General features: G+C 43.6%; 2 protein-coding genes across 2 annotated transcripts in view; both read right to left on the reverse strand.

The window, feature by feature from the left end:
* The window catches only part of ELP1 (elongator acetyltransferase complex subunit 1), a 192,582-nt gene that overhangs the window by 107,622 nt on the left and 68,541 nt on the right, over positions 1–16,419 (reverse strand). The gene's annotated exons all lie outside the window — the stretch shown is intronic.
* Positions 1,517–14,843, reverse strand: DNAJA1 (DnaJ heat shock protein family (Hsp40) member A1). Its single transcript, XM_083719469.1, has 9 exons — positions 14,570–14,843; positions 13,162–13,307; positions 12,284–12,461; positions 11,397–11,501; positions 11,040–11,267; positions 7,785–7,899; positions 4,175–4,290; positions 3,409–3,509; positions 1,517–3,136 (listed from the first exon to the last, which is right to left on the reverse strand). The coding sequence occupies exons 2-9, from the start codon at positions 13,291–13,293 to the stop codon at positions 2,918–2,920; spliced, it is 1,194 nt and encodes a 397-aa protein (XP_083575595.1). The 5' UTR covers positions 13,294–13,307; positions 14,570–14,843; the 3' UTR covers positions 1,517–2,917.

Below are 16,419 nucleotides of genomic sequence, written 5' to 3' on the forward strand. Positions count from 1 at the left end.
TGCTTTTTTGAGTTGGGTCTCTTTGTACTTCACTGCAGTGCAAGCAGCCACTTAGCATTCGAAATGTGATTAGGATTCTCACCTGATAACCTGCAGTTATCTGTTGCATGAACTAATTATGCTTACATATGTTGAGGTGTTGCCTTATGTGTAGTTTATAAATGTGTAGTCCTTTATAAAGCAAATCACTGAGCATGTATCTGGTGCAATGGGACAGTGCGCCTGGCTGTTAACCAGAAGGTTGGTAGCTCCTGCTCATCCAGGGACATCTGTGGGCAGGATTCCTGTATTGTAGGGGGTTAGATGATTCTTGGGGTTCCTCCCAACTCTACAATTCTATTGTGTTTTATGTGCTTTTCCTCCCAAGCGTTGGGAACCATAGAGTAGGTTTTCTTATCTTATACCTCTACAGTAGAGAGAAAAATAGGACAGCTTTGCTACATATCCAGCAGACCGATATAAAACATGCTAATATTGCAGTGTTTGGGTGGAAAGGCAGAGCCAGCTAAGCTCTTCTGGAGCAGAGATAGGACTACAACCCCCATAATTCCTTATCCCATTAGCTACGCTGGCTGGCATTTTTGCCTGTTTTGAATTGGCTTGGAGGAAAGTTATGCTTGTTCAACCTCACTATCCACCCTTCCATTTTAAAAGAGAAGTGTCCTATCTGCATGAGGTGGTACCTAGAATCATAGAGTTGGAAGGAACACAGAGGATCATCTAGTCCAACCTCCTCCAATGCAGGGATAAGCAGCTGTCCCTTACGGGGACTGAACCTGTAACCATGGTGTTATCATGCTCTAACCAGCTGAGCTATCCAAGACTAGCAGCTTCTTATGATGTGCTCCGGAGTATGGAGGACAGGGAAAACTTCCTTTTTCTTGAGTGCAAATGCCAAGCAAATCATTTCCCCACAAAGTATTCTTGCTAACCATATTTGAGAGCTACTAGAGATATGCCCTTGGTGTTAAATGTTTTGCCAGTTAACTGCCTGGGCTTGCTGAGGATGTTCAGGTGGCTAAGAGTGACAAGTAGAAGCTATTTAGCGTTTTAACTGGGAACTGCCTGGGGCAGCAAGGAGCTCTGGACGAATCGTGACAGCATCAGGCTATATGATTCAGCAGATAAGCTGCTTAGAACAAGTAAAACAAAAATAGTTGGTTGAGGTGGGAGGCAGGCTAGTCATTCCAAGACTAGTGCTACAATAGGCTTTAGAAGTTACCATGCTGTCATTAGAAGAGCTGTCCCAATTACACTAATGCTTTAAAACTTACTTTGGCACTTCATTTAAAATAGCCTAACTTGTTTAAAAAACTAATGCATTTCATAATGGCCCTTATAATGCTAAAGTAGATTGATTGTAACATTAAACAACATAATTGAGCATTCCCTACACATGGCCAGTGCCAAGAAATGGTTGTTTTAATAGGTACAAATTGCCACAAAGGCACAATTTTCCACTGCGTTAATATGTTGATTGGTGATTTAGGTAATAAAAAAGGAAGAGATGAAACTGTTAGAAGTAAGGACAGTATTTATTCCCCCTATAGGTTGAAACTCATGTTTAAAGTACAATATGCAAGCATTTTTTTAGAAGTCACATACTCAGTTAAACTAACTCATCCTTATCACAGGGACCATGATAATTTGCTATACAGCTTAATCAAACCCCAGACTAGAGACTAGAAAGAAGTCATAGATCAAAACCTCAACTATAAGGTCATGGATGTGAAAAACTAGACTGCTATTGTTAGCTCACTTGCTCTGTATGTACAGCATGATGCACTATGTGCCGGGCTCATTCTTATAATAGGGATGTTTGCAATGGAATTCTTAAAAAAAAAAAAAAATCAAGTGTCAGCTTAGGTACAGCTGAGTCTCAAGAGGCACTTGAATCTATTAAGCCCCTGGCTTAGTTATCAAGGCCCAGCTATGAACTGGAATATCAAGCCATTTTAGTACGCTATATCCCATTTAGTTATAAAACCAGTTAACATGTTGAAATGGCTAATTGTAGAGGTAGCCCTTATAAGAAACTTCACACAAAACTAGTTCAGTGTCAGAGTTAGGGATTTTCTAGAAGTACTCATGCAGTCTAAGAACTTGAATATTGTTAATAGGCTCACTTAAAGATAAATATTAATAAGTTCAAATGGTCCACCTTTCCTATTTAAAGTTGTAGATACTATATATTTTTCTGCCTTTAGTCCAAGAATAATCATGCTGCTTTCAGTTGCTTGGTTGCCATTGTTCAAGGTGCCAAGTATTTCCTGTTCACAGCCTGAACATTCTGATCTTCATCATACATAAGAACTAGGCAGGCTGAATTTTCAACACCTTTCACCCATTAGCCGTGTTAAGATCCTGTATAACATTAACAGAGCATGTTTGCACAGCATTCTAGCTAAAGCTGGGGGCGGAGGGGGGGGCGCTTTTACTTTCCAGCACAGGACAGTGTCTTGTGAAGTCTCAACCAGCCACAATACACCCAACACACACCAACTTATTCTAGGAGCAAATGAATACAAAACTTTAATTTCACATTTTAAACATGAATCATAAATACATGTGCATTACTTTAAAGGGAATATAATTTATAATACTAAACAGAAATCACTGAATACTAAGCCAGTGCGTTTGCACACAAGACACCTTACAATGCACAAAATAAAAAAAGCCAGAGCAAAGTGGCTTCTAGTTTCCTTAAGAGGTCATACGGAAATATGAACATCATTCCAACTTGATTGAAGTGTAGCATTTTACTGATTTAAATTTGTTAACTTGATTTAAAAACAACTATGTTTTAAATATTACAGGGATGATGGCAAGTTTGAGAGAAAGTTTAGCAACCTTAGTCCTTCACTCATCCACAACTGACATACAGGGTAAGCAGCACAAGGGGAATCATGAGGCCATTTTAAGAGGTCTGGCACTGGACACCACCTCTGGGATGATGCTCATCATCTTCATAGGCTTCCCCATTGTAATGTTGTCTTCTTTCCTGAGATGGGTCAAAGTCCACCAACTCTACCTGATCCGCATCTTCAGTTTCTTCCACTTCTTGCCTTGGAGGTAGCAGCTTTTCTAATAGACACAGCTTATCTGAGGAAAGGAAGCCGCCTTCTGGAAAGATCACCTGAAATTAGGTGATATTAGGTGAAATTAGGTAACTATTAGTGCACTGCATGCATATTACATCTCTAGATAGGTGTGTGTGTATAATATGGTCTGGCAGGCAGGTATTTGCAAGCAGAAGGCACATTTGCGTAGCTATGTAAATTAATGTCAACTTTTTGTTTTAAAGCACAGTATATTAAACCTCACACGGCAGTATTTTCTAGCATGAGTAGAAGAAACTTTACTGGAGAAATTTCATTTAATCAGTGGCTTTTGACAGCTGCATCTTACCTTGAACTCAATGATCAGACGGCCTTTTTCATATGGCCTGCGATAGATGGGCATTCCTTCATTCAGTACACACTTAATATCTCCATGTTTAACAATATGACCTAAGAATCAAAAGGATAAAGGGTTATCCTCATTAATAGACCTATTTTTATTAGCATTCTACTACTCTCTGTGAGAAATGCTTAAAATTTCATAGATCTAACAAGGCAAGAGAGAATGAAGATGCACAAACAACCATGCAGTAGTAGTTATTTCATGCAGAAAAGTATAGCGAAACTTCACTTTGCACAGATATCAGCAAGTAGAGATCTTGCTTACAAATCAAACCAGGATTAATTTTCAGCATTGTATTAAGAGTAATTCCAACATCTATTTGCAAACTTTATTTCAATTTCATCATGTCAAAGAATGTGACATGGTGAAATTTCTCCAAGGCAATAGGAGTCTATCACTGAAATGCTATTTCTATACAGAATACTAGAGCCCTGAAGCATCAGGCCAAAGAGCCACCAGAATCCTGATCTCACAGTGGCCAATCAGGTGGCAGGTGAAAGCTCCTCACTTGTGGATCTCGGCAGCTGGTATTTCACTACTATGTTTGACATAGATACAGTATTTGTTGTGTCACAAGTCTGCATTCCATAGATTTGAGCACATTTCATTTTCATGTGATGACTATTAGCTCAAAATATCACTTGGAAGTTTTACCACCCACAGTAAGCAATAGGAAAACATACCAAAATACCTGTTCTCAAATTATACTTACCAGGATGAGAAGTAATTATTATGGTTCGATTATCCAGCATTGTAATTGGCTTCTGAAAACCACACAGTGCCTCAACTAGTTGGATATCCATGCTCATGACCAAGTCTTCACCCCGTCTGTAGAGAAAAAGAACTATCTGCCACAGGATGCCTTCCAAGTGGTGTTGGGACTACAATTCCTATCAGCCCCCAGCTAGCATAGTTAACAGTGAGGTGTGGGGGAGCTGAAAGTTCAAATCTGTAACACAGTTCTGAGAACTTCACTCATACAGTCTTTACACATTTTGTTGTAGAAGCAACTCTTACTCCTGCAGGACTGGAAGTGCTGTTGTAAATAAAAATTGCCCTTTTCCCTTATGGGGTATCCAAGAGCCCATACAGAGTCCTTACATAGGTTCTCTATTGGTAGGAGAATAACAGAAGCCAACCAGAGAATACTGAGAAGCAAAGCAGCTAGTAAGCTTGATCTTTATTGAACTGTTGCAACAGGGTGCTCCCCTCACCCGCAGGAGAGGAGGAGGGACCCAGAAAAATGGCGTGCAAGGCCTTATAAAGACTTTTGAAATTGCCACCCTGTAGATCAAGACCACCCCCAGAAACATCATACATACATCACAGAAAAGGCGGTCTAAAACAGAAATTTGAATATTGTTTTTCTCCTGTTGTTGTTTATCTACTGTCTGGCAGGTTACTTGATTGGATTGCCTGGGGAGCCTGGCCATTCTTTTGTAGTGATAAATACTTAGTTCCTGGGCCAGGTCACAGGCTCACACCCTATTCAAACACAGACATACCCTTAAGACAGGATTTGTGAAGGAAAAGACAATGGAGAGGCTTTTCCACTTTGACCTTGCAGAGAAAACATCTGCTCAGTTTAGGAATCAAAATGGCTTCAGGTCGGTCTTCCTGTGCTGATCTATGTACATGCAGTTATGAACATTACCATATATCTAAGACCTCAAAATTCCTATCACAGTACCCCATAGTTTATTCTGATCCTAGGGCCTTTGAAGATCCACAGTTTTAAGGGGGGCGGGAAATGCTGTTGCAGCTGTCTGTTCTATTTCTTTTTTAAATGTTTTTTATTAAAGATTTCTTAAGTATACAAAAACAGTGTGATGCCTTGTTCTTCAAGTTATGATTTCTACAATTCAGTTGCATTTGTTATGAGAAATTAATGATATATACAATGTTAGGTTAGGAAGAAAGGGGGGGAGTAGTGGGTGGGGTAGTCATGTTTCTATGTCTGTTCTAAGTGGTTAGCTTTGCTATAATACCCTGAGTGCTCACTGGAAGGACAGATTGTGAAGCTGAGGCTCCAGTACTTTGGCCACCTCATGAGAAGAGAAGACTCCCTGGAGAAGACCCTGATGTTGGGAAAGATGGAGGGCACAAGGAGAAGGGGACGGCAGAGGACGAGATGGTTGGATAGTGTTTTCGAGGTTACCAGCATGAGTTTGAGCAAACTGCGGGAGGCAGTGGAGGACAGAGGTGCCTGGCGTTCTCTGGTCCATGGGGTCACGAAGAGTCGGACACGACTAAACGACTAAACAACAACAACAACATACTATGGATGTGAACGTAATGTATTAAACTGAAAAGCGACTACATCCAGTCACCCCTGATTTTCAGAGCTTCACCACATCTACCAAGTCTGCTTTAAAGCAAGTCAGTATTGCCCAGGACAGATGACTATTTTACCAACTAGCAAGGTTTTCTACCACAGTTTTCTTATTCGCACCTGTGGTGACAAAAGCATGGCAAAACTGCACCCACCACCATGGATACTAATGCAAACTGAAGGCTGAGGGTTTATCAAGCAATGAGGCTTCCCTACACTGACCACTTGCTATTTAAACATAGGGCAACCAAAATGGTCAAAGGCGTGGAAACGATGCCTTATGAGGAACGGCTAAGGGAGCTGGGCATGTTTAGCCTGGAGAAGAGGAGGTTAAGGGGTGATATGATAGCCATGTTCAAATATATAAAAGGATGTCACATAGAGGAGGGAGAAAGGTTGTTTTCTGCTGCTCCAGAGAAGCGGACACGGAGCAATGGATCCAAACTACAAGAACGAAGATTCCACCTAAACATTAGGAAGAACTTCCTGACAGTAAGAGCTGTTTGACAGTGGAATTTGCTGCCAAGGAGTGTGGTGGAGTCTCCTTCTTTGGAGGTCTTTAAGCAGAGGCTTGACAACCATATGTCAGAAGTGCTCTGATGGTGTTTCCTGCTTGGCAGGGGGTTGGACTCGATGGCCCTTGTGGTCTCTTCCAACTCTATGATGCTATGATTCTATTCTATGATTCTATGATCTCTGTCTTCTATATTAGCAGTCAGTGGAGAAGGTACTCCCAAGCTACAGAATCTTGTGGCTAGATTTGTATCAAGGAACAGCTTGTTTTCAGATTTTTTTCATCAGGCACAGCACAGGTAAATCCACAGCTACAAAGGAACCACTGGGAATCAGCTTATGTTCCCAGCGGTTCCTTTGCAGATGTGTCTTGCGTTTGGCACCAAATTTAAACACAAGCCATGGCGGCAAAAGAACTATCAGGAGCACAGTAAACTCTACCCATCACTGTGGTTCATTGAAGGCCTGGTCACTTTTAGATCTGGTTCTCCAGCCAAAAGTGATTCCCCACTGCCTGGTTTCCATCTGTTACTCCAGAAGACCTATAGTAGCTGCCCCATCTCTAAGAGTAATGATTTGATTTTTAACTTTGCTCCTTTATGGCTATCCTCTATTTTCACTGAATTATTAAAACCTTATTCTCCAACTATAGCTTCCTCTGATCCAATAAACAAACCCTGAGACTGGCAACATATGCATATAAAAACCAGCCCTTACATATTAACATACCGTATTTTTCGCACCATAGGACGCACCGGACAATAGGACGCACCTTGTTTTAGAGGGGGGAGAACAAGGGGAAAAAATTCTTCCGCTCTCTGCCCAGCGCTCCTTCAGCAAAGCGGCAGGAGGCGCTGCGCAGAGAGTGGGAGAATTTTCCCCCTCTTGTTTTCCCGCTCTAAAACAAGGTGCCATTTAAGGTGCGTTCAGGCGGCTACCTTGGAAGCCTGGAGAGCAAGAGGGGTCGGTGCGCACCGACCCCTCTCACTCTCCAGGCTTCAGGTTCCTTTCGACCTGCTCTTTGGGGCTGGCGGGGGGAAGCCCACCAGCAGCCCCAAAGAGCAGGTCAGGGAGCAGCGGAAAGGCGCAGCGGAGAGGCTGCTGCCATAGTCACGCGTCACTTCTCCAGCTGGGAGAGGGTCGCGGGGCTATGGCTTCTTTAGCCCCGCACGAGCTCTCCCGGCTGGAGAGGTGACACACAGCTATAGAGGCTCCTGCCATAGCCGCGCGTCACCTCTCTAGCCGGGAGAGGGTCGCGGGGGGCTGCTTTAGCCCCCCGCGCGCTCTCCCGGCTGGAGAGGTGACATGCGGCTATGGAGGCTCCTGCTCCAGCCGGGAGGGGTAGCGGGGCTATGGCGTCTTCACTCCAGAGGACACACACACATTTCCCCTTCATTTCTGAAGGGGAAAAAGTGCGTCCTATAGAGCGAAAAATACGGTAGTTAGAATTGCTATAACAGTACGATCACGAATTTACCTTGTAAACAGAGTATGGTCTTTTTGATCCAGGACAATGATAATATCTCCTGGCTCCAATCCTGGTTCTTGGTCGCCTTCACCATGAAAAGTTATCTTCTGACCATCTTTCATTCCTATTGCAAAAGCACATGTAAGATGGAGAAACAGCACAAAATATCATGGCATTATAGACATTAACAGGTATTACTATTCCTCACTGGCTTTTTGGTTAGGCTTTCTGCATTATGGACTATATTCTACCTGCAGCGCTGCCTGGTCTTATACCTTTTAAATTTATTATTTATTATTTACACACACAAAGTATTCATTGGAGGTTGGAATCACAATATGACTAATGCTGTACAGCTTTAGTACAAAAGCTTTGGGAAACATATTAAAACTTTTATTAAGGTAGAATAAAAAATGTTTTAATATGTTTCCCAAAGCTTTTGTACGAAAGCTGTACAGCGTTAGTCATATTGCGATTCCAACCTCCAATGAAAAGCAAGATTTAAACAGCCAAATTTCTGAACACTAACTATGGCAGCCACAGAACTCTCCCACAACTCTTAGGAACCACTATGTACCCACAATTAATGTGAGAATTAGGTGAACATCTTCCATCTCATTATCTTTTTAAAAAAATACTTTTCAACCAATACAAAACGTCAAGAATAAAAACAAAACTAACTCCAGAAGAGTGGGTCCCACACAACACCCAAAGCAAAGGGGTAGTATCTAGCACTGCACAACTGGCACTCTCCTTGGGCAATAGGAGTTCCTCTCTTCTCCTTGTTGTCTCCCCAAAAACAGCTCCAGAAAAGAGAGGAAGAGGAAGTCCAGTTCCAGAAGTGAAAGTCTGTGGCATGTGTGGTAAGACAGGATGGATACAAGCCAAATAAATTAATGGAAGTCATCACTCCATCTTCCATCATGCAACACTCCACTATAGTGTGGTTTCCACCTAATCTAAATTCTTTCAAGTTTTCCTGTTTATGTCTCTTGTAGGCACTTGTTAGGGACGCAGGTGGCGCTGTGGGTTAAACCACAGAGCCTAGGACTTGCCGATCAGAAGGTCGGCGGTTCGAATCCCTGCAACGGGGTGAGCTCCCATTGCTCGGTCCCTGCTCCTGCCAACCTAGGAGTTTGAAAGCACGTCAAAGTGCAAGTAGATAAATAGGTACCGCTCCGGCGGGAAGGTAAACGGCGTTTCCGTGCGCTGCTCTGGTTCGCCAGAAGCGGCTTAGTCATGCTGGCCACATGACCCGGAAGCTGTATGCCAGCTCCCTCAGCCAATAAAGCAAGATGAGCGCCGCAACCCCAGAGTTGGCCATGACTGGACCTAATGGTCAGGGGTCCCTTTACCTTTAGGCACTTGTTAACATTCATTATGGGACGCGGGTGGCGCTGTGGGTAAAACCACAGAGCCTAGGACTTGCCGATCGCATGGTCGGCGGTTTGAATCCCCGCGGCGGGGTGAGCTCCCGTCTTTCGGTCCCAGCTCCTGCCCACCTAGCAGTTTGAAAGCACCCCTTAAGTGCAAGTAGCGGGAAGGTAAACGGCGTTTCCATGTGCTGCGCTGGTGCTGGCTTGCCAGAGCAGCTTCGTCACGCTGGCCACGTGACCCGGAAGTGTCTCCGGACAGCGCTGGCCCCCGGCCTCTTAAGTGAGATGGGCGCACTACCCTAGAGTCGGACACGACTGGCCCGTACGGGCAGGGGTACCTTTACCTTTAACATTCATTATGGTCTACAATTATCCAAGTAAATGTATAGGAGTGTTCAATAAATTTCATAAATGTACCAAACCATTAGCATGTAAAACTCTTATGTTTCAAATTATGATTTTATGTTGTTAAAGCAGTGAAGTAAAGTACAGTGGTGCCTCGCAAGACGAAATTAATCCGTTCTGCGAGTCTCTTCGTCTTGCGGTTTTTTCGTCTTGCGAAGCACAGCTATTAGCGGCTATTAACGGCTTAGCGGCTTTAAGAAAAAGGAAAAAAATTCGCAAGAATTCGCAAGACGTTTCATCTTGCAAAGCAAGCCCATAGGGAAATTCGTCTAGCGAAGCGACACAAAAACCGAAAAACCCTTTCGTCTTGCGCGTTTTTTGTTTTGCGAGGCATTCGTCTTGCGGGGCACCACTGTATTGCATATATTTCAATTCCCCCAGATTTTAAATAGCTTCCTCCTCATTCAGTTCTGCATTTTAGCACTCTAACACCATTTCTGGTTACAGAGGTTCAGGATTAGTAAAGCTAGAAGCTGTTCATGTAGATTCAACCCTGCAAGGGATACTCTTCCCTTTCCTATAGCTATGGGGGAGTTTAGGAGAAATATGTACTTCATGGTTCACATCTACCAACCCTATTTTGAAACCTTTTTCCCACCCACCCAAAGAAACTTAAGTTGTTGGAAACTTTTCTTCCATCACAACTGAAAGTCCAGAAGTTAACCTAGAATGAAACACTTTCTCCAAGCCTAATAATTCTCCCTCAGAATTCCTATAAAGAGTTCTCCAACACTCCTCCAGAATATTATGTTAATGGCTTAGGCACACCGTTCTCCTCATCCCCAGTTGCCCAGTATTTGTGGCAGTGAGAATATTTCAACCTTCAGGGCATGACAATCTCATGGCCAGTGCTCAGCCAGCTTCTGGTGAGTGAAAACAAACCCAAAGCTTCCTCCCAATACCTGAGCAAGCAGTAAGCCAAAACAAACATTCACATCATCTCTCTGGCTTCAAGTTGAAGAGGGAAGGGGAAGATGCACTGGCTTGTCTCTGTGGCAACTTGGTGGCTCTGTCACCGCTTGATGACTTGGGAGCTGAACAGAGACAGCAGAGGCACATCCTTTTGTCTTTGACTTTGTGTTCCAAGCTTTGGGGCAGGTGACAAATTTCTGGTTGCTCAGAAAATTGCATATTTTTTTTGTATTCTCCAGGTATCAAAGCATGCAGAAACACTTATCTTGTCTGTAGGTTGGCTTATTTCACTGCCTTACTTGCAGTTCTGGGGCTTCCAACACGGCTGCTAAAAGGAACAACTGCATTGTTTTCCACAGAACTATGTTTCTTGACTGTGGAGATTCTCATGCAATTCTTCAACTTATCCAGATCATATCAGGTGTTTGGCTAAATTACCTGCAGGCTACTTCCATTACCAAGTAGGCTGCAATAGCAGCAGCAATTCCTCTAACTTTTGTGACTGTTCTCCATACTTGCTCCCTCAAAAATAATTGGGTTTAAAACTAGAGACCCAAAATGAGACACATACCTTTATCAATATGAACTTCCAGGATTTTCTTCTCTCTAACAATCTTCCTTCCAGTGCAGCTTTTACACCTGTCCTTGGGACTAATGCGCTCCCCATGGCCCTGACATTCCATACAGACAGACTGGATCTGCTGAACCATTCCAGGTCCTATCTGATGAATTCTAATTTGCATGCCTGTTCCTCGGCAATTAAGGCAGCATTCCACAGCACCTTTCTTGCCGCCTCGGCCTAGTAAACAGCATCAAAGAAAATAAGCACAAGATCACTACATGCTTATTTCCCCCCTTTACAACTGCACTGTCTCCAATATGACTTTTCACCTCCCCCAGCTCAAAGAACAAAAGTTTATCAGTGTACCTTCACATTTGTCACAAATGACATTCTTCTGTAGAGCCAGTTTTCGCGTTGCTCCATTGTACAAGTCTTCTAGAGTAACTGACAACTGATGGACAACATTTTTACCTGTAAGGAACGGCATATTGTTGAGGATCAATATGATTGGCATCTGATTGTATTTCAGTTCAGGTTACGTTTTCCAAGATCCATCAAATTCTTGCTTACCAATACACTTCAACTTTTAAAATTTATTTTTTCCAACCTGGGAAGCCATTCTACGATAAGTTTCAACTGTGATCAGGGCTAGTTGACATTAAGCAAGATCCCTGATCCCACTATAAGGGAGGGAGTTCTGTACTGCCTGATCTAACCAGGGAAAGGAGGATTTCTTGAGAAATGGATAGAACAATCCAAATGGGCTAGGGAGAAGTAACATGGCAGATCTAGCACATTAGGCACATTTACGAAATAGTAATATATTGAAATTAGTGGAACATTGCCAAGTAAACATGAGTAGCTTACATAAAAGTCAGAAAACACTTTTGGGATGCTGTGTAAGTCAGGTGTTTATTGTTGTGGCTTTTAAAAACACCCCCCTTTGTAGCTCAACTTTTATCATTTATATACCTGAAGTTCCACATCAGTAACTTTCAAATATCAGAAACTAGAATTTGAAGCACCTTATAAGTACTACAAATGGACATTTTAATAAAATTTAAGTCCTTAAGATTGGAATTTATTTTAACTGGAATCACCAAAGCAACTCGTGATATTAATAAGGTACAGCTAAATGAGTGGGCCACCTTCACTTTCAAATGGAAATCTGATCTGTTCTCTTTGCCCATCTGCTTTTATTGGTTGAACTACAATCACTTGCATGAAGTAGTTCAAAAAAAGTTGGACATTACCTCTCCTTTCTCTTTGCATTCTTCCACCACCTCCAAAGAACATATCAAATATATCCATGGGTGACCCAAAGCTGCTTCCAGTACCACCCTCTTTTATAGCTTGTTCACCACCTTTATCATACAAATCTCTTTTCTTAGGATCAGAAAGTACTTCATAGGCTTGGGAAATCTGTTTGAACTACAAGATTAAAAAGAAAAGAAAAGTTTAACCTCTTTACAGAATATTCACAGATTACCGGTATTATTGTAACATTTATTTAGCACCACTATCTGAACATAATGCTCAGAAATCCAGCTGGCTGTTCAAGACTAAAGTCAGGCCTTTTAAATCATATTTTGAGTCAATGTGAAGTTTCTAAAGGTTAAGATGGTCAGCCTTTCCATTTGTGAACCTTCAGAATTTGAAAGGACTGCAGTCATGCTTTTGCATTTAAGCTTTTCAAAGCTTCTTAAACGCAAAAGACAGGTGTTTAGTCTTAAAAAGCCTTGAACTGAATGTTCTGATATCCATTTTGCACTATAGAGGGGTTGTATTGCACAAGAGGCAAAGTAAGTTATAAAATATAAGATGGTGCACAAGTACCAATAGCTTCTCATTTAGCAATATTAGCTCTCTGCTCACCACCTCCGAAAGTATGTCACATGCTCAAAGTAATAGTATGAAGCAATAGACCTAAATAAGACAAACATGTATCAGTATCAGACTGTTATGCCCATTCTGGGAAGAGGATATGTATTACTGCCTGGGTACCAGAATCCAACCCACTCTAAATTCACAGCCATTAGGTACAATACAGACAAGTCGCCAGCAGATAAAGCATGCTTCACAAAACTAATTGGCAGAATGTCTGTGGTAGGGAAGGGGCTTGCATACTTGCCTTCTCGCCCTCATTAGGATTCTTATCAGGATGATATTTCAGTGCCAATTTCCTATAAGCTTTCTTCAGCTCCTCTTGGGAGGCATTGGGCTTTACCCCAAGCACATCATAGTATGTGGTCTCCTTCACCATGGTTCAGCTGATACCTGCAACATGGAGGGAAGGATAACACTGACAAATAAGAACATGAAAAATACATCAAACAAAGACAGTAAGCTAGAGATATTTCCAGTCTCTCTCATAGTTTCAGCATCCCTGTCTCCCAAATGCTTATGAAACCAAACTCTTTTAGGACTATCAGGCCAATAGCTTTTACCTTAAAAGGGAATTCCCTCACCCCCAAGTTAACCAAAATTCCCTACAAAATAGCAATATGGTACCCCTTGTGTACTTCACACTTCCACGTGACAATGTGGGCTTCTCAACCCCTCCCCCACCAAACCCTTCAAAAGCACCTTTTTTGGGGAGGGGGGAGGTGGAAGTTCAATCTCACATCCTTGGCCTCCCCGGCCCCCCACAACCACCTCACAAATTCACCCCCAACCTGAGACCACTACAGAGAAATGCCCATCTTTATACAGTGGTACCTCTGGTTACGTACTTAATTCGTTCCGGAGGTCCGTTCTTAACCTGAAACTGTTCTTAACCTGAAGCACCCCTTTAGCTAATGGGGCCTCCAGCTGCTGCCACGCCACCAGAGCACGATTTCTGTTCTCATCCTGAAGCAAAGTTCTTAACCTGAAGCACTATATCTGGCTTAGCGGAGTCTGTAACCTGAGGCGTCTGTAACCCGAGGTTCCACTGCATTTATTAAATCTGTACACTTCCCTCCATCTGACGATCACAGGGCAGTTCACGACATCTGACGAGAGACTTCCTGCTTCCCCCCTTCCCCCTACAGACGGAAAGGGGGGCGAGCACCAGCTCCATGCTTAGGAAAAGGAGAGAAAAAACCCCACAGCTGAACCCCCCCCCCTTTTGTGCTTCAAGCGGCTTCTCCTCCTGAAAAGTCCTACCTGGAAAACGGTCACGACCGGCTTCAAGGCAACCCCGCCCCGAAACCAACGGCCCAACCAGCGCCCCCTCCCCATATTTCCTCCTTCCCCCCCTCCCACACCAACGGCCCAACCAGCCCCCCCCACTCCCCACATTCCCTCCTTAGGGAAAGTTCAGTCACATTTCCCCCCTCCTCTTCCCCCCCTCCCCACGCCATGCCGGCGTCAGCTGACCAGGCGCGCGCCAGATCCCCTCCCCCCTTTCCTCACGCAAGCAGGCGGGGGGGGGAGGGGGGTTGGGAGCAACCGCGCAACTGCCCGCCCGTTCTGTGTGGAACACCGGGCGCCGGCGGGATAATTTTTTTTGGGGGGGGGGAGAGGCTGAGGCGGCCCCTTTTCCGGCCCTCACTCACCATACGCTCGCGCCGCCGGCCGAGAAATTAAAAAAAAAAAATACCACACGAGGTCTAGCGCTTGAGGGAGCCGAGCGAGGAGCCTGCCGCTTCCTCTCACACAGAAGGCAAAAGGCAAGCCGCGACTTTTCTAGAAAGTTCCGAGCCGGTCTCAGCCTAGTCAGTATCCGGGGAGTTTTTTTTTTCTTCCCTTTCTCAAGAAAGCCCCGCCCATTCCCGGAAGCACCGCCTCCGCCTCCTATCACCAGCACTTCTCATTCGCTGGCTTTTCTGCCAAACGGCGACGCGGAAAGTCAGCTCCTCCCCCCCTCGCGGGCTAATTACGTCACCGGAGAGAACTACAACTCCCGTCATGCACCGGAGGCGGCCCTTTATCAGGTCGTGTCCGGCGGTTATAAAGGAAGACTACAAGTTCCAAAATGCAACGGGGCTCTCGCTGACAAAGAAAGTCGGCGCTGGCAATGGCCGCTGTTCAGGGAACGGTTCCGTTAAGTAGCAACCGCTTGTCCCGTATGTCCAGGATATCTCATAGAATTGCAGAATTGGAAGGGTCCCCCGAGGGTCATCTAGTCCAACCCCCTACAATGCATGGTGTGTTTTTTCCCCCAATCCAATTTGAAACCATACTGGACCCTGCTTGGCTTTGCAAAATGTCCTGACAGTTTTATTGCTGCACCACTTGATAGGCTCCTACTATAGGATCTTGTTCCTTCCTAGTGTGTCGTGCCTGGAGAACATGAGGGTTTTATTTATTTGTTTAATAAAATTTATACACTACAGTGGTACCTCGGGTTACATACGCTTCAGGTTACAGACTCCGCTAACCCAGAAATAGTATCTCGGGTTAAGAACTTTGCTTCAGGATGAGAACAGAAATCGTGCAGCGCAGCGGCAGCAGGAGGCCCCATTAGCTAAAGTGGTGCTTCAGGTTAAGAACAGTTTCAGGTTAGGAACGGACATCGGAACGAATTAAGTACTTAACCCGAGGTACCACTGTACATGACTGTAGAATGTGTAAAAAGTAACTCACAAATGTAAGTGGTAATACTGTACAGTAATTCTATGAGGGCAAACTACAGTTCCTAGGAGCTAACACAAACATATCAGACACAACCTATACATTCTGGACCAGCAGAAGGTGGAGTTTTAAACACCACTTTTACAGGAAGCTCACGGTATATCCGAAATAGTTATGTAGGAGGAAATTTCAGGAGTAACTTGTCAGGCAAGCTACACCTGCTCGAATACCGTCTCCCACACAATGATGAAATGTCCCACTTTTACATCTTGCCACCCAACTTCCTAATAAATGGTTTTTCCAGTGAAGGACTCTGTGACACAGCAAAAAGAAGTTTCAGCTGATTTCTGTAAACATTTATTACATTCAAAGGCACAGAGGTGTTTTGGAATAAAGAATGGTGATTTGCGTGTGTGTCTACAGACATGCGCGCGCGCGCGCGCACACACACACACACACACACACACACACACACACACATATATATATTTATCACACACACACACACACATTTGTCTACTGAGAAGTACCACAGTGTCTACTTGGATTGAACACAGAATTTCTGCCGCGATATATTGTATCATTTGCAATCACAATTGTAGGATCTCCTACAACGATTACAATACAGAATTATATCAACATATTTTGCTACTTATACTGCTAATACAGCATACGGAAATTACGTTACATATAAAATAATAAAAAATGCTGGCTCTTTAAAATTAGCCTGGCAAACCTCCTCCAGATTTTCCCCTGCATTTTTTATTTTATTAAGGCTTTGCATTCAACTAGTTAAGCAAAAATAAGGTGCAGAAGAATATTAGTGCAATGC

This window comes from Podarcis gaigeae, assembly GCF_964106915.1.
Source record: "Podarcis gaigeae genome assembly, chromosome: 17".
Classification (NCBI taxonomy): domain Eukaryota; kingdom Metazoa; phylum Chordata; class Lepidosauria; order Squamata; family Lacertidae; genus Podarcis; species Podarcis gaigeae.